This window comes from Saccoglossus kowalevskii, chromosome 6 (genome assembly GCF_978046115.1).
Source record: "Saccoglossus kowalevskii chromosome 6, keSacKowa6.1, whole genome shotgun sequence".
In the NCBI taxonomy this organism is placed as follows: Eukaryota; Metazoa; Hemichordata; class Enteropneusta; family Harrimaniidae; genus Saccoglossus; species Saccoglossus kowalevskii.
This window is the reverse complement of record NC_140646.1, coordinates 28,817,372-28,840,422: the sequence shown is the minus strand read 5'-3', so window position 1 is coordinate 28,840,422 and position 23,051 is coordinate 28,817,372. Positions and strand designations below refer to the sequence as shown.

The following is a 23,051-nucleotide window of genomic DNA, read 5'->3' as shown; positions in this document are numbered from 1 at the left end:
CGGACTGATAAGTATGATATATTGAAGATAATATTTGGTAATCGTAGTCCTAAATAACTATTAAAAATAGCCCGACGTTTCGAGCAATGGCTCTTTATCGATAGCATAGAACACTTGCTATTATTTAGGACTACGATTACCAAATATTATCTTCAATATATCAAGTGTTAGTTTAGGTTGGTCTATATCCAATAAATGAAATTTGTGTGAAGTTCATATCCTATGTGTTGCTTGGGTAGGTCAAAATGAATGGTCATGATTCATTCGCTATTGAGATGGCATTGGTGCTTCTATTCTATTGGACATGGTGAAAGCCAGAATAGGGCATCAAATTACCATTGTGTTATATATAGGAAGATGTTCACACATCCCTTTCATGGAATGTCCAATCTGTTAAATGCACTGCACATATGATTTTTACTTATATTAAATAAACTATTTCTACTCACAAATAAAAGAGAATTGAGAAAAAAACTGAATCAGATATCAATGAATGTTTTACAGCAAAAGGATGAGGATAGAATTAGTATCAGATTAGAAGATGAAACACGCCCTAGAGATGATGATAGGATAAGTACATCGTCTCAACGTGACAAAGATATTGATGAAAGGTCACAGATGTCAGATGATAGCTCACTGAGAAGGTAAAATGTTTTAATATAACATGCATGTAAAGAAAAAAATTGAATTTGGCCATTTCTTGACATTCACAGATGTCTCCAATAATAAGTCAAGTTTCTCAATCAATCTGGAATGTTTCAGTATTTATATTTGTTACATAAATTTAAGCATGGATTAAGAAAAAAATCGAGTGATCATTATTAGTTATGTTCAACCACTAATGTCTAACTGTTCATTGTATATCATTTTGCCAGTTACCTATCTGTTCTTTCTTTTAATTGATCACATTTTGATCACCGAAACTTCATATGAATGGGGGAAAATATTATTACATTATTATGTTTATACATTGTTTACCAACGTGTCTTTACACCACCACACATGCCATTGTTTCCTCATTTCTTTTGTACATGTATTTACAACATGCATCGTGATTTAAAATTTCATTTAGAACTGGTGCTATTGTTAAAACAAAGGAGCCACAAACCAAATTCATCCCACCTATACCACCCCCTCACAGGTAAGGTTATTATCATCCAGTCTATGTTATCATCTCAACCAATCAACATGGTTCAATAATGGCACATGATAATGCATACTGGTATGTTCATGATGTTTACATCAGCTCATTAAATGGTTGATCTTCATGATAAACCACTATCTCATACATGTAATACGTAGCTTTACCTAGACCATGCTAGACAAATTATACCAATACATGTATGTCTATTTATTGGTTTATACATTAGTCATCAGATCCTTTGGACCAAATCCACATGTAAATTTGGTAAATTACTGTTCAATGAGTATCAGTATACACCAATAGTTAGCTTCTGAATATAAATATACATACATAGTGTTCTTAGTGAAGATCAATTTTCAATAAATGGTACAGATAATTGTGTCAGTTAATTTAGTACAGTTTGCACTTGTTTGCTGGACCAAGCATCTCGATGTATTGCACTTGTTTTATTCGTATTCCTAAAATAATTCTAGAATGTCATTTTGAATGATTTATAAATACTGAAAGTGAGTTGAAAATATAAAACTGTATAATGCTCAATGTCTGCAATTAGTAATGTTTGCTGTTTCTTTTTAGTGCTGATGATTTTGAATATATGGATGACATAAATGAAGATGGAGAAGTCGCTCGGCGACAAAAACTATCACGTCCAGTCAGATTGCTGTTTTCGGTGCTCTATGCCATCATTGCCCAGTCTCAAATTGTTTGCTACTTTCTGATGATACTAAGTCAAATTGTAGAAGCAAGTTTATTATCACTGCCTTATCCTATCTCTGTGTTTCTATGGGCAACATTGACAGTACCAAGACCAACAAAGCGATACTGGATCTGTGCTATATCATATACTGAGGTAGGGTTAGTTGTGTAGATTAACATTTGTTCGCTTTATCATTTGAAGATCACCCGGATGAGTTTTAACAAATTAAAGAAAAAAAAGTTGATATTATAGGATCCATGAATTTATTTCATAGCTTTTAAAAGTTTGTAGGCAGACTTTCCATGTAGTGTTCTACAAACATAGGGATACAGAATTAATTTCTTGTTTGTATCACTTGAAACTGTCATGATATATGAAATTAATGATTCAACTTTGTTCTAGATTGTCGTGCTTGTGAAGTTCTTCTTCCAGTTTGGGTTTTGGCCTTGGAATTCAGAGCCAGAACGGATTGAGCATATGGATGATCCTTTCTGGTGGCCTAGAGTAATTGGTATTGACAAGAGAGACAGCTATGCTGCGTATGATCTAGCTATATTATTAGCTTTATTCTTCCATAGATCTGTATTGAAGGTAAGATACATTGTATGTATGAATTTAGAAAGAAAGAAAATACTCATACATACCTGGTACTATGACTGCATATATGGATATGACCTCTAACTTCTAATAACATGTAATCTGAAATGGTGACACCTGATATGTCAGCAAAGACAAAAGTTTTATAAAGATGCATATTACACTATAATGTTTTGTTTTTAGTCACATGGTCTATGGAAAGATGGTGGTGACATGGTAGGGACTGATGATGCAATTTCTAGAGGTAGTGAAAGTACAAGTAAAGCTGGTGAATTAGAAGATGTGGCATCACCGGGTTTGACTTCTATATCAACAGATCTCACTGTTATAGATGATGGCACATCTAGAATATCAGGTAAAATACATCACTGCTTGTATACCATGTTGGATGATGACACTACAGTTTATTACAGAGTATTGCATACTAACCCCTTTGGTTAATGAAATTTTAATTTCATAAACAAATGGGGATAATTGCCAATTATCATATATACTGGTTAAATAGAATCGAAATAACAGTGGATAGCTCCCGTAGGGGGCGTCCTTCCCCTGTCATCTGATTTGCATACTTCCATTTTTAACCACGAGATTGATTCACGGTTGAAATTTGGGCTTGCCAAAATATCATTGTTTTTGCGGTGGAAATACATTGTTACCACCCATCAACACAGCCACCGAACTATTAGTGTGTCAGGAAGCTCTTGTGGACATCAAGAACTTCGTACTTAGTCACCTTGAGTAAAAAATTGTAGTTTTAGTAACGAAACTCAAAAGCCCGCCTTCAGTTTCACGATGGCGGAAAATATGGATACCGGAGAGTTGAACACCGTTCATCCCAGCACTTCGGATTCAAACACTTTCGGACGAAAGTGTGAAGAGTGCCATATATCGATGCTCACTTACGATGATCACCGTATTTGCATTCTATGTGGCAGAAAATGTAATGGGCACATCAACTGCGGTGTTTGCTTCGCCTGGCCGATAGAAACTTGGAACTGGGATTCCCGCCTACGCAAGTCAACGGGAAAATCAGGAAAGAAGAAATCCAAAAAAACGTCATTTGGAGGAGTCTTCGGTTTCATCGGTACCTACCAACGCTGAGGACGAACTATTGGCAGACGAACCCAACCAAAAACGTCCAAAGGAGACTGACAATGAGCAAAGTGTTATAGCTCATTTACAGAACAAGGTGGATCTACTGACCAGAAAAATTAAAGTTTTGGAAAACCCAGTAGACGAAGAGGTACCACCAAAAGCATGGAGTGTCAGCGCTCTCCAGGCGGAAAAGAAAAAATCCTACACAACAGTGGTGCGAGAAAATGTTGAAGACGCACTGGCTGAGGCAGGCGTGATTTTTTCTACTGAAGATACTACAAGCAACGCGGGGGAGGCCGGCTCGTCGAAAACCACAACAGCGAGTGGTACCGACAAGGAGGACCCCGAATTCAAAATCCGCTCCGATGCTATCACGAAAGGTGCGGTTATGGTCAAGAAAATCTTACCTCTACCGATTCCACCGATGGCGGACGCCCCACGTTTCTCGATCGGTTTGTCTACACTGCCGAAAAAGGACACTTTTGCGACTTCAGCAATGCTACCATGGTCTCCCCGACTGACACAGGGCGCTGCTATAACACAACGCGTGATCAGAGGAGGCAAATGGGATCGTGAAGTTACCGAGAAAACCGCTACAGCCACCAAGGACGACTTCTTGGGGACTAACCGGGACGATTGGAGCAGACGCTACCAAAAAGTTATACCGGCCGCTGATGAGTGGAAAACACCGGTCGGTACCGACGCCAGCCTGCACGAACGACCTCTCGGCGTACAACCACCAGAACTGGAGCCATGCGTCCGGGAAATGGTCGCCGAAGGAAGTATAACGAAACATCCACTCGGCAAACCACAAGTTTACATCCCGTATTGCCTGTCCCAGTCAACGCTATGTAGATTGGAAAACAACGTTTGGGACACTTCTTTTGCATTAAGCCATAGAGAATTTTTCACTACTACTACACAAATTCAGTTAGCGAAATTCAAAACAGGCAACATCACCAAGGATGAACTGTTTAGCACATTAGAGCCGCTGTTGGTCGCTACTAACGTCGTCGACGCTGACATAATACAGAGTCATCTCCAGTTACGAGCGACTATTCAACACTCTCGCCGTGCAGCAGTTTGGTTCGCTATGCTAAAGACAGCCGCCAACGCTGAAATCAAGAACGAATTGGCGACGATCGATTTCAGAGGGACCAAATTATTCGACGGAAAACTCAGCGCTGTGAATTCTAAGTTGGATGAGAAAGCAGCGGCAAAAGTTAACCGTGTGATGATCGAAGGCGCCTTTAAAGCCAAGCAAGCCGCTAATAACAAGCAGAGCATCGCGACCAAGGCGAAGCCAGTTAACCAAGCTACTACGGGTCAGCCCAAGGGAAACGCAAAGGCAAACCCGAATCAGGCAAAAGGAAAAAGTGGAGACCAGCAGCGACAGAATAAACAATTCTCGAAACAGACTGGTAACACTAAAAAGTCTTCCTGACTATACGTCAGCAAATATGGTAATGTATCAAAACAAGGTGCGATTAAACATGTCAAATATTACTCAAGTCTCCGAGTATTTTTGTCAAACAAATCAAACCACAGATCCCCTTACACATATACCACTTGCATTAAACGATTCGGTTCAGTGCCCAGGTCGGCGGGAACCAAGTCGTGCAAAACATCGTGCATTAAGCGATTTTGTTCAGTGCCCAGGATGGCGGGAACTCAATCGTGCACAACAAAAACACGGTCGGCCGCACCTCAGGTCGGTGGGCGATCGTATAAACAAACAACCGGCCGAATGCGTGGACCTAGGGAGAATGACGCATCGACCGGTGAAAAAACAGAAACCCGTAAGGCAGAGTCCCTACTCCCCTCCAGGTGGGAAAAAAGGGGGGGAAGGACGTTAAACGGGGATATAACGCCGCATTCACTCCAGGGGGAAGTGGAGAAATCGGCGATGTCAATGTATATCGCCACAAGCGACCGAGGGTTGGTGAGTCCCTCGACGCCGGTGGCACTGCGTCTGCAGAAATGTATTCCCCGGTGGAAAGAAACGATAAACGATCCATATGTGATATCGATAATAACACACGGGTATCGAATACCGTTGAAAAAAGAACCGAAATGCGAAAAAAGAACATGTATTTCGGGGAAACCGGGCTCTACTCAGTCAACAATACTGAAAGAAAGCGTGGAAATACTACTCGAAAAAAAGGTAATTCAGCGGGTACAAAACCCGAAAAATTCTTTCATCTCGAGGTTATTTCCCGTCAAGAAATCAAACAGTGGGTACAGGCTGGTGCTGGATTTAAAGGAGTTGAACAAAATTGTGAAGAAAGAAATGTTCAAAATGTTAACTCCGGCACTAGTGAGAGCGTCAATTCAAAAAGGGGACTGGATGACGTCCCTCGACTTGACCGACGCTTACCTGCACATACCAATACACACAGAAAGCAGGCGCTTGTTACGATTCGTGGTGAACGGTGTAACGTATCAGTACACCGTCCTACCTTTCGGCCTGACGTCAGCCCCACTTCTGTTTACAAAAGTTCTACGCACAGTGGTGGCGTTACTGCACAAGAACGCAGCAGACGTCAACCCCTACTTAGACGACTGGCTGATAAAAAGTCAAAATCGGAACCTGATTTGTCAATCAACCGAGCGGACTGTCAGTCTACTGCTAAAGCTAGGTTTTCTGATAAATATGGAAAAATCAGAATTAATACCGACACAGAAAATAGTCTTTCTGGGCATGGAACTGGATGCGGAGAAAGGCATGATCCGACCAGCCCAGCACAGAATTGACAATGTACAAAAAATGATACAATCATGTCTAAAACAAAAACAAGCCACACTACGCCAGGTAATGCGATTAGTGGGGATGTTAACTTCGATGAGGGGCTTAGTACCGAGAGCGGCACTACAGTCCAGACCGATCCAACGCCTAGTGTTAGACGCACAGTTAAAAATGCGACTATCAAAGGACTGGATAAAATACGAAAAACCGGTACTGTTCACACCGGCCTTTCTGGAATCACTTCCGTGGTGGGGCAACCTCAAGAACCTCACGGCGGGGATTCCCATGGACAAGGCGAAACCGACAGTAACGTTGGTGACGGACGCATCCATGACGGGCTGGGGAGGGCACTGCATGGACGGGATTGCACACGGTCAGTGGAACGAAAAACAAAGGAAATTTCACATAAACCGGCTGGAAATGCTAGCGGTGCAGTTCTCCCTGCAATCCTTCAAAAAAGCGGTAAAAAACCGGGCCGTGTTAATAAGATCCGACAATCAGACTGTAGTAGCTTACCTCAACAAGGAAGGGGGAACGAAATCACAGTCGTTAAACGACCATGCTGTAGCAGTGCTAAAGTGGTGTGCACAAAACAAAGTCGAGCTGATGTGCAAACATACTGGGAGTCCAAAACGGTGTAGCGGACTCGCTATCCCGGGGGAAACCCTACGACGACACAGAATGGGAGCTGTCACAGATGGCAGTAAACCTAGTGTTCAACATGTGGGGGGAACCCCAGGTAGATCTGTTTGCAACACCGGAAAACAAAAAACGTCCCGTTTTTGTGACGCGTTATCCGGACAAACAGTCACTGACGTGGGACGCACTTCAGATGGAGTGGGGCGGAATGTTCAGTTACGCATTCCCACCATTTCCATTGATCCACCGAACGTTACAAAAACTGGAACAATTGGAGAACTCGCACATGATCTAGTGGCACCGAACTGGCCGTCTCAGACTTGGTTTCCGTTACTGCTGTCTCTGCTAACGGACCATCCGAGAAGCCTGCCACAAGAAATCACGTTGACACAACCCGGCGGTTATACACCAACCAACCCGGAGCTGTACCAACTTCACGTGTGGAAACTATCCAGCAATTTAGAATTGCGCAAGGGTTTTCAAGCCAAGTGTCGCAAACAACGACGGCCGGGCTTAGGGATTCCTCAAATGGATTGTATCAATACCACTGGGAAAAATTTCGTAATTGGTGTCTTGCAGGGGATATACATCCACTCTATCCCTCTTTGCCCCAAGTAGCGGAGTTTTTTTCTTATTTGATCAATGAAAAAAAGTTGAAACCGGGGACAGTAGAAAACTATAAATCGGCGATCAACTCTGTACTCAAACTAAGCCTAGGCAAAAACATTTCGGATGACCCGACAATCTCCGATCTGTTCAAGGGCTTTATTACACAGGCGGGCCCCATTGAGAGGTACAAAGCACCTGCATGGAGCTTGTCAGTAGTCCTTGAAGCGCTACGACAATTCCCATACGAACCGAAGGAATTGGCGTCACTACAGGACTGGACGAAAAAGACTGTTTTTCTGCTAGCACTCGCTTCAGGGAGGCGAGTTAGCGAAATACACGCTCTGTCATTTGAAGACAATTTTACGGTGTTTTATCCCGATAAAGCGATTTTAATGACATCAGTAAAATTCAGAGGAAAAAATCAGAAACTGCACGAGACGGCGACTCCGATCGTTATCCCGGCACTGAGCAATATTTCCAATGAAAAACAAGACAGAATTCTTTGTCCGGTACGTGCGCTAGCTTATTATAAGAAACGTACTTCCGGGGTCAGAAGGGGTCAAAGGTCGATGTTCGTTTGTTACCAAAAAGGTAAACAAAGCTCAGCGGCATTGAAATTCACGTTAGCGAGATGGGTAAAAGAGACAGTTTACCACACTTATAGTGATAAGTATTTGAGCACAGAGGCAGGCAAAGTCACTGCCAAGATGCATGACTTAAGAGGCATAGGTAATACATTGGCATTTGCTAGCGGAGCTTCTTTAGCCCAGGTGCTAGCAGCCGGGTCCTGGAAAACTAGCAACACTTTTCTCTCTTATTACCTGAAAGACCTAGCGGCCGAGTCACAGGGCCTACACTCGTTAGGCTACCTAGTGACAGGCCAAGTTGTAACGAAACAATAGGGCATGTAACTTCCCGCAACTGCAAGAATTATTCAGTTAGCGGGAGTTATACAGTTAGGGGGATGGAATTTTTTCAATTCCATAATCAGGTGGGGTAGTATTTATCTGCCAAGAGATATTCTCTGGTAATCTGTCCCATTTGTTTATGAAATTAAAATTTCATTAACCAAAGGGGTCAGTATGCAATACTCTGTAATAAACTTTTAAAACTAGCGCCGAAGGTGCATATTAGTTTTTATGTTTATATAAGAGATTGCATACTTACCTTCCCGGCCAAAACCACCCCAGATAAATAGCTACGAATCAATATCGTGGTCAAAAAGATCTGGAAGTATGCAAATCAGATGACAGGGGAAGGACGCCCCCTACGGGAGCTTATCCACTGTTATTTCGATTCTATTTAACCAGTATATATGATAATTGGCAATTATCCCCATTTGTTTATGAAATTAAAATTTCATTAACCAAAGGTAAGTATGCAATCTCTTATATAAACATAAAAACTAATATGCGCCTTCGGCGCTAGTTTTAAAACATTGTTGTATAGAGATACATCACTGCTTATATACTATGTTGGATGATGACACTACACATTGTTGTATAGAGATACATCACTGCTTGTATACCATGTTGGATGATGACACTACACATTGTTGTATAGAGATACATCACTGCTTGTATACTATGTTGGATGATGACACACTACTCATTGTTGTATAGAGATACATCACTGCTTGTATACTATGTTGGATGATGACACACTACTCATTGTTGTATAGAGATACATCACTGCTTGTATACTATGTTGGATGATGACACACTACACATTGTTGTATAGAGATACATCACTGCTTGTATACTATGTTGGATGATGACACACTACACATTGTTGTATAGAAATACATCACTGCTTGTATACCATGTTGGATGATACACTACTCATTATTGTATAAAGATACATCACTGCTTGTATACTATGCTGGATTATGACACACTACTCATTATTGTATAGAGATACATCACTGCTTGTATACTTTGCTGACTGATACACTACTCATTATTGTATAGAGATACATCACTGCGTGTACACTATGCTGAATGATACACTACTCATTATTGTATAGAGATACATCACTGCTTGTATACTATGCTGAATGATACACTACTCATCATTGTATAGAGATACATCACTGCTTGTATACTATGCTGAATGATACACTACTCATTATTGTATAGAGATACATCACTGCTTGTATACTTTGCTGACTGATACACTACTCATTATTGTATAGAGATACATCACTGCTTGTATACTTTGCTGACTGATACACTACTCATTATTGTATAGAGATACATCACTGCTTGTATACTATGCTGGATGATACACTACTCATTATTGTATAGAGATACATCACTGCTTGTATACTATGCTGAATGATACACTACTCATTATTGTATAGAGATACATCACTGCTTGCTATACTTTGCTGACTGATACACTACTCATTATTGTATAGAGATGCATCACTGCTTGTATACTATGCTGAATGATACACTACTCATTATTAGTCTCCGTTCGGTGGAAGACTGAAAACGGGGACTTATATTTCGGTCTCCGTCCGTGCGTCCGGAGTCATATTTCAGAATCCTTTGGGCTGATTCCATTCATTCTTTGCATGTGCCTAGTACTTTATGTGGGACATATGCACATGCAGTTTTTCAGCGATTTCATTCAAAATGGCTGACTGGCAGCCATCTTGTTTTTTAAAAATGTTGTATTTTGGACATGCTTTGTCAGTTTTCATTCAAACTTGGTATATAGATTATACATGTTAGGATACATGTCCATGACAATTTCTTTCGCAATTGGATCAAAGATGGCCGACTGGCAGGCATCTTGTTTTGTTTTTTAAATGTGGTATCTTGGACATGCTTTTTCATTTTTTATTCAAATTTGGCACATACTTTATAAATGATCTTTGCTATGTCTTAAATCGGAAGGGTCGTCATACAACACATGTTCGAATTTGATGTAAAGAAAACAATCTGTTGTATACGCCACTTAGGACTCAAGTTTCAAGGACACACTCGCGACAACCCCTCCACTTTAATATGACGAGCACAAAGAGAACTTTAAAAAAATTAACGGGGACTGTGTCATTTCAATGACTTGTTGTATCGAGATACATCACTGCTTGTATACTATGCTGAATGATACACTACTCATTATTGTATAGAGATGTAGGGAAAGGATGTGTCTACCATTTATGTGCTTTGCCTTGTTACAATGCAATAATGGTGGATTGTGAGTTTAAGTTATCACATCTTTAAATGCAAGAGAAAACATACTCTTTAGAAGTTCTACTCATCTGTATAATTTTGTAGATATATGTAGATATGTCCTAGAAATCATACTTTACATAATGCAAATGTTGTCTTCTACTTTTTCAGGGGAAGATGATGAAGACGGGGACACGACAACATCAACAGATGAAGATACAGAATCGTGGTAATTATAACCAAGCACCGAGTGTGTAGCTAATGTGGAGTTATGACATCATATTTTGGTATACAGCGCCCTCAGTGTTGAGTGAATAAAACAGTGATGCTGATTATTGTGTGATAACAAACAAGAGTGGGGCTGTATATTTTAATTATATTACCACAAAATGAGTCAATATAAACAATAATGTTGTTATTATGTCTGAGGCATTTGTATTACATGTAGAACTTTCACAAGCAAATGGTATGTGAAAACATGCTTATGCTCAATTTCACAGAGGAAAATTTCCAGGAGATGAAAGCATCATTTCTGATTGTTTAGTAGATGCTAACAAATGTGAGGAAACATTGGATGTTAATTCACACACAGTTTGTGTTTTCTCTTTTCAACAACAAATGTGAGGAAACATTGGATGTTAATTCACACTCAGTTTGTGTTTTCTCTTTTCAAAAACAAATGTGAGGAAACATTGGATGTTAATTCACACACAGTTTGTGTTTTCTCTTTTCAACAACAAATGTGAGGAAACATTGGATGTTAATTCACACACAGTTTGTGTTTTCTCTTTTCAACAACAAATGTGAGGAAACATTGGATGTTAATTCACACACAGTTTGTGTTTTCTCTTTTCAACAACAAATGTGAGGAAACATTGGATGTTGTTAATTCACACACAGTTTGTGTTTTCTCTTTTCAACAACAAATGTGAGGAAACATTGGATGTTGTTAATTCACACACAGTTTGTGTTTTCTCTTTTCAACAACAAATGTGAGGAAACATTGGATGTTATTAATTCACACACAGTTTGTGTTTTCTCTTTTCAACAACAAATGTGAGGAAACATTGGATGTTAATTCACACTCAGTTTGTGTTTTCTCTTTTCAACAACAAATGTGAGGAAACATTGGATGTTAATTCACACACAGTTTGTGTTTTCTCTTTTCAACAACAAATGTGAGGAAACATTGGATGTTAATTCACACACAGTTTGTGTTTTCTCTTTTCAACAACAAATGTGAGGAAACATTGGATGTTAATTCACACACAGTTTGTGTTTTCTCTTTTCAACAACAAATGTGTGGAAACATTGGATGTTAATTCACACACAGTTTGTGTTTTCTCTTTTCAAAAACAAATGTGAGGAAACATTGGATGTTGTTAATTCACACACAGTTTGTGTTTTCTCTTTTCAACAACAAATGTGAGGAAACATTGGATGTTATTAATTCACACTCAGTTTGTGTTTTCTCTTTTCAACAACAAATGTGAGGAAACATTGGATGTTGTTAATTCACACACAGTTTGTGTTTTCTCTTTTCAACAACAAATGTGAGGAAACATTGGATGTTAATTCACACACAGTTTGTGTTTTCTCTTTTCAACAACAAATGTGAGGAAACATTGGATGTTAATTCACACACAGTTTGTGTTTTCTCTTTTCAACAACAAATGTGAGGAAACATTGGATGTTAATTCACACACAGTTTGTGTTTTCTCTTTTCAACAACAAATGTGAGGAAACATTGGATGTTAAATCACACACAGTTTGTGTTTTCTCTTTTCAACAACAAATGTGAGGAAACATTGGATGTTGTTAATTCACACACAGTTTGTGTTTTCTCTTTTCAACAACAAATGTGAGGAAACATTGGATGTTGTTAATTCACACACAGTTTGTGTTTTCTCTTTTCAACAACAAATGTGAGGAAACATTGGATGTTAATTCACACACAGTTTGTGTTTTCTCTTTTCAACAACAAATGTGAGGAAACATTGGATGTTGTTAATTCACACACAGTTTGTGTTTTCTCTTTTCAACAACAAATGTGAGGAAACATTGGATGTTGTTAATTCACACACAGTTTGTGTTTTCTCTTTTCAACAACAAATGTGAGGAAACATTGGATGTTGTTAATTCACACACAGTTTGTGTTTTCTCTTTTCAACAACAAATGTGAGGAAACATTGGATGTTGTTAATTCACACACAGTTTGTGTTTTCTCTTTTCAACAACAAATGTGAGGAAACATTGGATGTTGTTAATTCACACACAGTTTGTGTTTTCTCTTTTCAACAACAAATGTGAGGAAACATTGGATGTTGTTAATTCACACACAGTTTGTGTTTTCTCTTTTCAACAACAAATGTGAGGAAACATTGGATGTTGTTAATTCACACACAGTTTGTGTTTTCTCTTTTCTTGCATTGAATTCAAGCACTGCTTGGTTATTAGTACATGGTGTCGATATACTAATCAGAAAATGCTGATAAATTAATTGGCAGTGCATGGAATTACAATTAATAATAATTGCATCAACATCACAACATTATCTTGTGTTTCCAGTAACCAGCTTTATTTTATGATATATTTTTCTACTAGGTTGGGTCATTTATTCAAACCGTTTATAGAATTCTATCAACAAATGGTTGATCCAACATACAGTGCTGTCGCTGATATTTATGTTATCATGTTTTTGTGTGATCTCATTTGTTTTCTGATCACAGTCTTTGCATTCTGGGCATTTGGGGTAAGTTCATTTCAGTAAATTCAATTCATTGTTGCCTGTGTTAATGGCCACCTCTATAGAGCGGCCACTTGTCTATAGTGGCCACTATCAAACATTCCCAACCAAATTTACATGTATGAGACACTGTATAGAGCAACCACCTGTCTGAAGTGGTCGATTGTATTGCCTATTAAGACCAACTTCCCAGAAGCAGCATGGTCCGTGGACTTGTTAATTGCTTTCTAAAATGACTGAATGAGGTTGCAACAATCAAACAAGCTTCAAATAAAGCTATATTATAATTTGTTATTAAACATCTGCCACCCTAACGTTACAGCGTGCCATAATTTTGTTGTATTGCACTGGATATTTTCATGCTATCATATTAGGAAATGCGAATTCCAAATATTGAATGATTACACCCCCAGCGTTTGGCTGAACCACACACAAAAAAGTTTGCTAAATCTGTTCTTAACATTTTGGATTTCGGCATTCCCATGATGTATTCCTGGGCAGAAAAGATGTATAATAATAAGGTTATTACGAGGATACTGCAAAGTATGCCCTCAGAAAAGATGCGGTCATATCGACCTCTGCTGCACGTCAGCCGATACTCTCGTTGTACTGTCTTCGTGTATACTTTGCAGTATTCTCGTAATAGCCTCATAGATTCACACCTTCTAAGTGATTATTTTTTGACAATGGAAACTAATTGCTTTGGAACCTTGAAAAAAATAACAAATTAGGGTCTCAATATTATCACCACAATATCTTAGATAATTTTGGATCAAACATTTAATAGGTTCACCTTTCATAACAACACTAATATAAATTTGAAGAGACGTTGACTAAAGGAAGCCATGAAGTGCGACATAGTGTTGGCACACCAATGTCAGTGACACACTGCCCTGGTAAGATTCAGAGCATGGGACACAAAAACGTTACCACACATTTAGGCACTAAACATGGGCATTTATTTAACTCCAAGTCAATAAAATGTTGAGATAGTGCAATCAATACAAGATAGTTTTGACATTGTTTTTGTGACGTGATAGACCAGCTTGCTGAAGCTTACACCTACAATGAGAATATATGATCACTCCATATAATACTGTTTACTTCTTTTACAGAAAAGCATGGCGCAGGGCAATGTTACAGTTTTTATTGAAGAAAACAAGTTACCATTAGCAACAGTTATGTTGTGGTTGGTACAGTTTGCACTGATAATCATTGACAGAGGCTTGTATCTTCGTAAGAACGTAGTTGGAAAGTTTATATTTCTGATCATACAGGTGGTTGTTGTACATATTTGGCTGTTTTTCTTATTACCACATTTGACTAAAACGTAAGTGGTATTATTTGTAATATCCTATGCTGTTAAGGGTGGGTTGGTTTAATTGATGTTGATTCACTTTTGGTTAGCAGGGATGTGCAATTTTAGAGAATATATTTTACTATACCAGCTAAAGTTTTGTATTAAGCATGTTGATTTTAAACATTGATCTATGCCTCCATACATTTTTAAGATGACATCCATTGGGGGCAACATACAAGGATGTGTATTCAACTTGTGCTGATAAAAACAGCCCAGTTATAAAATCAAATGACTAACTGTAAAATTAACTCCCCCTTTATATTATAAGCATGCTGGCAACCAGGGAGCTTGCCTGGAGAACCCTGAACTCATTTACTGTGAACTCTCACAGGGCTAAATTGGATTAGAAGTTGAAGTGAGATAGCAAGCACACTACCCAGCTAAACCACTTTAAATCCCACATATTACTATGAAGAGTGAAATACTATTACCATAGTATACTACATGTACATTACGATAACAATATTTCTCTCACCACAGTTGTGTGATATGTTAAATACATTTATTTGCAGTTCCCTACAATTTCTTGCAAGTATATTCAAACAGGCTTTCCCTCATTCATGGATGTAATATATGCACAAATTTAATACTTTATTTCACTGCTCAAAATCATATCTTTAGACCCCAGAAACCTACATGTACTTGCTGATGATCACATACATTTATAATGTATTTGAAAACATTTTCAGTGTTTCACAACACTTCAAGCTGACATATTTTTAACATGAATCCCATGGTTCTACCTAAATACTATGAGTTGACTACACCTATATATCACAGGTTTATATTTGAAATAACACAAGCTATTGTCTGTTTTCTATTACCAGCTTGTTCATTGATAACACTCCTGCCCAGTTATGGTATTTTGTTAAGTGCTGTTATTTTGGGTTGTCAGCATACCAGATTAGATCAGGCTATCCTACAAGAATTCTGGGTAACTTCTTAACCAAGAAGTACAATTATGTCAATCTCTTTCTATTCAAAGGGTGAGTAAGTCTTCTTCTTCACTTGCTTTTAGTTGACTCTTCAAACTGAATTTTCAGTTAAAACTGTCAACTAAAATATACATTAAACCAACATACTTTAATCTTACACATTTTGGTTGTGTTGTCTTTAATAATTAGCCATTTAGTTTGGCTAATAATTGAAAAGCAATCGCATTGTGATCTCCTATTTATATTCAACGTGTCAGATTATTAGTCTCCTGTTGTGGTCGGTTTAACCTATCTTGTTCGTGTTAGCGTTTGCCTTTCACATATTTCAATCAATCAATATAAATTTGTATATAATAAATGGCAAATTTATTCAAATAAAATTAACTGTATGTATGTACTGACTCAGTCAGTAAATGAGCACATTTTGCCAAACTGCGTAACCTTGTAAAAGTGGTTTGAACTAACCACATATACAGACACACATATAGCAAACCAGTCAGCAACATAGCTGGCAATGTTGCTGTTTTGGTGTTCAGAACAATATGGCGATGACAGTAACATGAACATTGTCCAATTACATTGCATGTCCACACTTGCAGCACAGGCAGTTCTGTTGTTGATATTGCTTACTGTTCATATTTCATAACATGGACTCATGGCATGCTGGGATGAATTATTTTAAAACATGCCATCTCACAAGAAGAGAGAGAGGGGAGGGGGGTCATGGGCTTGTTAAACTCACAACTGTAGTTGAAATGTACATTCTACCTATCTTTTAATTTAATTTTTTATTTTTGTTAGATTTTGTCTGATACCATTTTTATTGGAGTTACGTATAATAATGGACTGGACATGGACTGATACAACACTGGCTCTATCACATTGGATGAAAATAGAAGACATTTATAATATTGTCTATGAACTTAAATGTTGGCGGAAAGGAGAAAAAGTAAGTGTTACTCTTGCAATGCTTAGAATGATAACATTCTATCCATGCTGGACATAAGCATGTAAATTACACCCAATGTGTCAGCCCTGCCCTTACTGGGGAACACATGATCTTCCCCAATTCAGTGATCTCACAAATCTCCTTATGAAGCAACTTATAGTAAAATAGTTTCTATTTAAAGAGATACTAGCTACCACCATACCATGAGACTGCTAAAATGGTAGGAATATTACATGAATGTCTTTTAATACACTGTAAACTTTTCCCCTGAAATTAAAGGCCTGGCGTAATTTACATTGTAGCAAAGACATGTATTTCACTGTATTGCAATTATATGTGTCTTAAACCCTCTTTGATGTTTCTGCAGGATTATCCAACTCCAAGAGGACAGAAGAAAGGCACCTTATCTAAATACTTTGTTGGTTTATTATTATTGATCTTATTGATCCTTATAATATGGTTTCCATTGATATATTTCTCTGTGATCATAGAAAGTACAAGTGTGTCAAATCCGCCTTCTGACTGTACTATACATATACAAATAGATGGTTATGAGGTAAGTCTCTGCCATTGACTTAGGAGGGGCATATGCAATTAAATGGGGAATGCTGGAGGGTAGGAGTAGAGTTAGAGTTAATGTCAGAGGGTAGGGTACAGAGGTAACACTTTTTCTGGGAATGCTTGTCATGCACACATATCAAGGGTGTTAGATGCTGGCACTGAAATGAGACATGGCCATAAATAACAAAACACAAAGACAGTAATGAGAGCCTTTTCTGAGACTATTAATTTTATAACACTGCTTGTTGAATTAACCTCTTATATATATAATATAATTTCTATAGCAATTTTTGTACAAAATTAAGGCATTTACACCCAACTAGTTGTAAGTTTTACACATGTACAGAAAATGTTTGTTAATCAAATTTTCTATTTGCAGTACTTGTATCAAATGAGTGCGCAACAAGAAGACTTAAAACCAATATTAAGTAATAAAGAATATGATCATGAGTTCAAAGAAAAGTATAAAGAAAACTTAGTAAGTATCCTAGATTACAATGAGAAAAACAATTACAATGTGTCAACTCCTATGAGAAATATAAGCTTAGAACATACAGAACAATTAAATCTGATAATGAGCCATATCTGATTAATCTCCATAATATTGACCTGCATACTTCACTGCTTACATTGTATGTTCCATTGACTGACCATAATCTCAAAATTGAATCTTTGTACAATAAACGCATCCCACTTAATGACTGGATTTGTGATATGTAAAAAGGGCTGTATTGAAGATAAATTTTATTTGCTACACTGACATGCAGGAAATACACTACTGTAAAGGGGGTAATTATTCACTGGGTTTTAATTTAGCTTATTTCGCTGACTGGAAAATGCGCTAATTTAAAACCCAGTGAATATGTAAAATTTACCATAGAACACATTATCTAAATGACGAAACCGTGAACTTAAAACCCACTGAATATGCCTGAAATGGTAAATCAGTGAAATTTAAACCCAGTGAAAATTAGTCATTTTACAGTACTATAAGTAACCAAAAAACAGGGTACATGCATTTGTTAGGTGCACAAAAGAACAATATTTAGTGTCCTTCTTAGTTAATGGTTATATCAGTAAGGAAGGAAAAAGATAGCAAACCCTCTTCTGAATTTTTTTTTTTATATATATGTAACCATTTCTCTGGGAAATGAGTTAGGTATTAATTAGGATTGATACATATATAGGTTGTAGATATGCACTGCAATGTATTGTCATTGTCTCACATTGTGTATCAGACACTAGTAACTTTAAAATTTCACCAGCCCTGTCAGAAAGTTACTAGCCCTGTTTCAAAGTTTATTTTATAATGCCTCTGCTGGGAGCACACCAATTTATTTCATTGCCTTGCCCGTAGTATAATTATGAAGGGCAAAATATATTGGGGAGAAAATGTCACTGTTGTTAATATTGTTATATTGTGAAGGATAATTTTTATTCATATAAATTTTAATCGTAGTTATATTTTTCATAGGTTTAAAATCTTGCTTAGGTTTGATTGTTCTGCGTCTAATGTATTACAGACCACTCACATGGAGGTTTAAACTGGAAAGTTAACCATCTTGGCCATACACGCAGTTACAGTTACACAGTTGCTCTTCTAGTCTGTTATTACATAATCGTGTAACTTGTTTATAACTTGATAATTTGATCAATGTTTATATACCAATTATAAAAGTGTATCATGATTTTCGTTCTATGTGATTCATCTGTTCGTATGATTGTATATACATGGATGTTTATTACCTCATATCTTTTCCAACTAAAAGCTGTTATTATTATTTTTTCTTTACTTCCAGAATATTCAGGCATTTTTACAACAGTATGAAAGGGAGGACATCTATGTTTCCCATTTGTCTGGTTCCTCCACAACAGTGTGGACCATAAGCCCACCAAGCCGAGACCTTTTGATTCAGGATCTTGTATCAACTCGTGATTTAGATATTAAATTCTTCATGAGCTTCACAAGGTATTTTCTGTTTTGCTTCATGAGGCAAATTATTTTACAGCCATTTCTACATTTAGAATTGGCAATTATGCAGCATTACATCCATATTAAGTGTTGGGTCTTGCTTGGATCTCTTTAGTAGGTCTCTGTAATATGTCATTTCTAAGGATGGAAACAAGACTGAAAAGTGCAGGGTAGAAATATGCCACTAGATTTGCAAATAATTACAGTATATTACCATAGGCTGGTATATAACACTCAAAGAAAAAAAAATAAGCAGACATTGATCTATTTCTTGTGCATCTTATCTCATAATATTTCTTTTTACTTTGTACAGAAGACCAACCAATGCCTTAGTAGTGGAAACTGTTAGTTACACTGCTCATCATACTTTGAACCCAAATAAAATACAAACCAAATTAATCAGAATGGAACTGGCTGCCATGTTAAATAAAACAAGATCAGATCCTGTGTAAGTTGATGAATCTTTGCTTACATTCTATTGGTATCATATATGTGTGAGCAATATACTCCTTCAATACTGTGTAGAGTCTGTTTTCATCTTCTGACTTTCTGGTACAGTACCTTGAGTGCGACCATTTAAGCTGTTTGGATTTGGCATTGTCGATACGCATTTGTAGGAGAAATGTGCAATGTGTATCAGACAATGCAATTTCATATATACCCACATGTATGCTGTTACTACAGTGTTCATATGAGATGATGCATCACAATGTATAGTCAGGGTAAATGATGAGTTTATGCATTTTTGTCTTATCTTAGGAACATCCCTAATATGTTTCCACGTTATGTTGTGGTACCAGCATCTGGAGAAGTGAGGCCAGCTGAACTACTGTTACCAGGTAATTTCACGTCCGCATTGCTGCCCACAGTTGTTTACTTGAGTCTTTACATTTTGTCTGAAATTAAGGTTGATGGATTTTAGTCAATTTCTTATTACAAGTACACAGACATTTGTTAGATAAGCAAGTCACCAATGCAAGACATAGTGTGTCATTAGTGTGTTATTACATTTTCTTCTATGCTATTGATAAAGAGCCATTGCTCAAAACGTCTAGCTATTTTTAATAGTTATTTAGGACTACGATTACCAAATATTATCTTCTATATATCATAGTGTGTCATTGGTGGCCATTCTTATGTCCCATGCTTTTGTCATGTATGGACCATTTAGATTTAAATTCAATGTACCTACCATCAAATCATGCTGGGGTTCATAGTATTTTCACAATTTAGCTGACTGACTGGTAAAATAGTTACTGTATTTCTGCATGTTTCTGCCAATGCTTGGATATATTTTATTGTGACTACAATACATGGCAGCTTGCACTGCAATCAAATCACACATAGCTGACAAGCCAACAGTTTATGTACGATAGAAACAGTCTAAAAACAAACCTTTTTTGTTTTTAGGTGGTGAGAAAAATTTCAGCAATGTGGATGTTCAGCTACAACACGATGAAGACCAAAAATTTGTTGAGTGGTGGCGACTGCAAGAATATGTTGACAAGGATAGTCCTCGTTATAAATACCTAACCATAATCTCATTCAATGATCGAGTTACAACTGATGCACTATCCTTCCTCACCAGTTATGGGTATGTATCTCATCTTTTATCATCATCCATAGTGTACACATGTACATGTTACAAGTTTACGAAAATTAGAAATGAATACTTCAGAAAAATCCACTATTTATATTAAGCATGAATTCACATTTGGCCACTGTCAGGATGTGTATGTTAACCCTCAATGATGTCCAGGTAAATTATAGTAAGTATTGTCACATTATGTACATGCCCTCTTCCTAACATAGACACACAGATTTAGTTACTAACAGATATTTTATCAATTTCAGCATTATTGGATTGTATGTGTCCTTAGTATTGGTGGTCGGTAGATTTGTCAGGATGTTTGTCAGTGGTATCTCATACAGAATTATGTTTGAAGAACTTCCAAATCCAGACCGCATCTTGCGTCTTTGTTTGGACATTTTCATGGTCAGGGAAAGCAACGAGTTCTTACTGGAGGAAGAACTTACTGCCAAACTGATATACCTCTACAGGTCACCAGAGACGCTTATCCAAGTGACAAAAGAGAAACAACAGTAGTCACTGTATTAACCAACTATTGTGGCTCTCACACTTTTTATCCTGCTGTGTATGGTTATATTGTTTGCTGTAATATGATTGTATTTTATTCTAGTGGTATTCACTTTAAGACTGTGGCTGTAATATTTTCATGCTGGTAAATGAAATTAATTACTGCAGTTCATAACTCACTGTAATCTACAATTTCTTTGCTTATAAAAAAATGTCTAGAATTTTAGCAGTTTTAACTCATTGCATTCAGTATACGATACCAGGCTTAGAGAAACAAATGGTCTATCACAAGAACACTGTAAGCTTCAGAATCTTAGCACCTCAATGAACAGTAGTGGATTAGTGTGTGATGGGTTCTACTTTAGTAATCATGGTAATAATTGCTAGCTTAGCAGGGAGTTTGTAAATAAATCAGCTAAAATGATTCCTGCAATATTTCAGTTTTGCTGTTACTAAAAATATAAGATGTAAATATATAATTATACTCAGGGCTTTAAGATGTTTATTGCCATGGTTCGAGCATTTCTTTAAATTGCACCCCTTGTCATTGTTATTATTTATAAAATGTTGACACATCACAGCTAATTTGAACTGCTATAAGAGATGTTTATTTATGCTAGTTTTTTACATACAATAAGCAATATGTATTTAACAATGCATTTTTCTAAGAGGTTACATTTATTGCCTTTTACTCCATTCAAGTTTTACATCTATATTTTGTCATTTGATAATAAACAAACAACAGCAAAACAAATTCCCCATTACCTACACTCATGTGTATTAATAGTTAGGGTATAGAATTTTTTTTTGAAAACTATTTTATTTGTGCAATCATGTTCACTTTTTATTTCATCTGATTTTAGTTTTTTCCACATTAAATTCAATTAGACAATAATTATTGTGTTTTTTTTTCTAAATAAAATATGTACATTTTGTGAGTTGTATTCTGTGTTTGTATGTTGTGCAGTCAGACAAAGTGCATCTTATAACTGCCAGCCAGAACCCAACGATTAAAAATAATGGTATCACCCAGCAGGACCACCTCCAGGGATTATGGGTAATACCTGTCAAATTTTTAGTTTTGCTCCACTTTTCCGTCCTGAGGCTCAGCAGCTTCTCAATGGCAATGTACTGGTTCTGGGGAGGCAGACGGGTAGTATAAGTAGTAATTGGAGTGACTAAAAAACAAAGGGAAGCAGCCCCTCTAATTTATGGTATCACACCAATTACTATGAATATTTTTCTATTATAAAGTTAGACAAGTGAGTTCAAGTCTGAATCTAAAAAATGAAGCTGCATGCATCGCAGTCAACCCAAATCTCACTTAAAACACAGTGTGAATTCAATACCTACACTTAATAAACACTAGTGAAAAAATACAAAACTGGGTAGGCACAAGATATGTTATACAGAAATGACTTGTGAGTCATTTCGAAGTGAAGCTCGGACTGAAATGAATTTATTACGTGAATTCCAGTACCCCAATGGTCTAATGCTGCATCATCAACAAAATACATAGGAGTTAGAGATCTTGAATCATGCATCTGTAACGCATATGCACTGGCACAGGGTGCTCCACCTCTTTGTTAGTTCCCGTTCGGACATCGTCTGAAAACAGACTTATGGATTGACTTCTGTGTATGCTTCTGTCCATGCCTCAGGATCTATATCTCAGACATGCCTGAACCGATTACATTCAAACTTCACACACACATCATAAC

At 37.2% G+C, this 23,051-nt stretch overlaps 1 protein-coding gene across 2 annotated transcripts in view; it reads left to right on the top strand.

Annotated features, from left to right (window-relative positions):
• The window catches only part of LOC100372622 (piezo-type mechanosensitive ion channel component 2-like), a 79,614-nt gene extending 57,340 nt beyond the window's left edge, over window positions 1-22,274 (top strand). For both annotated transcript variants that reach the window (XM_085500321.1, XM_085500319.1), the window contains 17 exons: window positions 505-644; window positions 1,073-1,141; window positions 1,721-1,994; window positions 2,244-2,432; window positions 2,622-2,793; window positions 10,881-10,938; window positions 13,314-13,461; window positions 14,571-14,785; window positions 15,643-15,801; window positions 16,552-16,699; window positions 17,067-17,255; window positions 17,640-17,738; window positions 19,060-19,229; window positions 19,546-19,680; window positions 19,992-20,071; window positions 20,643-20,826; window positions 21,087-22,274. In XM_085500321.1, the coding sequence (XP_085356447.1) occupies window positions 505-644; window positions 1,073-1,141; window positions 1,721-1,994; window positions 2,244-2,432; window positions 2,622-2,793; window positions 10,881-10,938; window positions 13,314-13,461; window positions 14,571-14,785; window positions 15,643-15,801; window positions 16,552-16,699; window positions 17,067-17,255; window positions 17,640-17,738; window positions 19,060-19,229; window positions 19,546-19,680; window positions 19,992-20,071; window positions 20,643-20,826; window positions 21,087-21,339 (2,682 nt within the window). In that variant the 3' untranslated portion in view covers window positions 21,340-22,274. The remainder of the gene's footprint in view (window positions 1-504; window positions 645-1,072; window positions 1,142-1,720; window positions 1,995-2,243; window positions 2,433-2,621; window positions 2,794-10,880; window positions 10,939-13,313; window positions 13,462-14,570; window positions 14,786-15,642; window positions 15,802-16,551; window positions 16,700-17,066; window positions 17,256-17,639; window positions 17,739-19,059; window positions 19,230-19,545; window positions 19,681-19,991; window positions 20,072-20,642; window positions 20,827-21,086) is intronic.
• The last annotated feature ends 777 nt before the right edge of the window (window positions 22,275-23,051 follow it).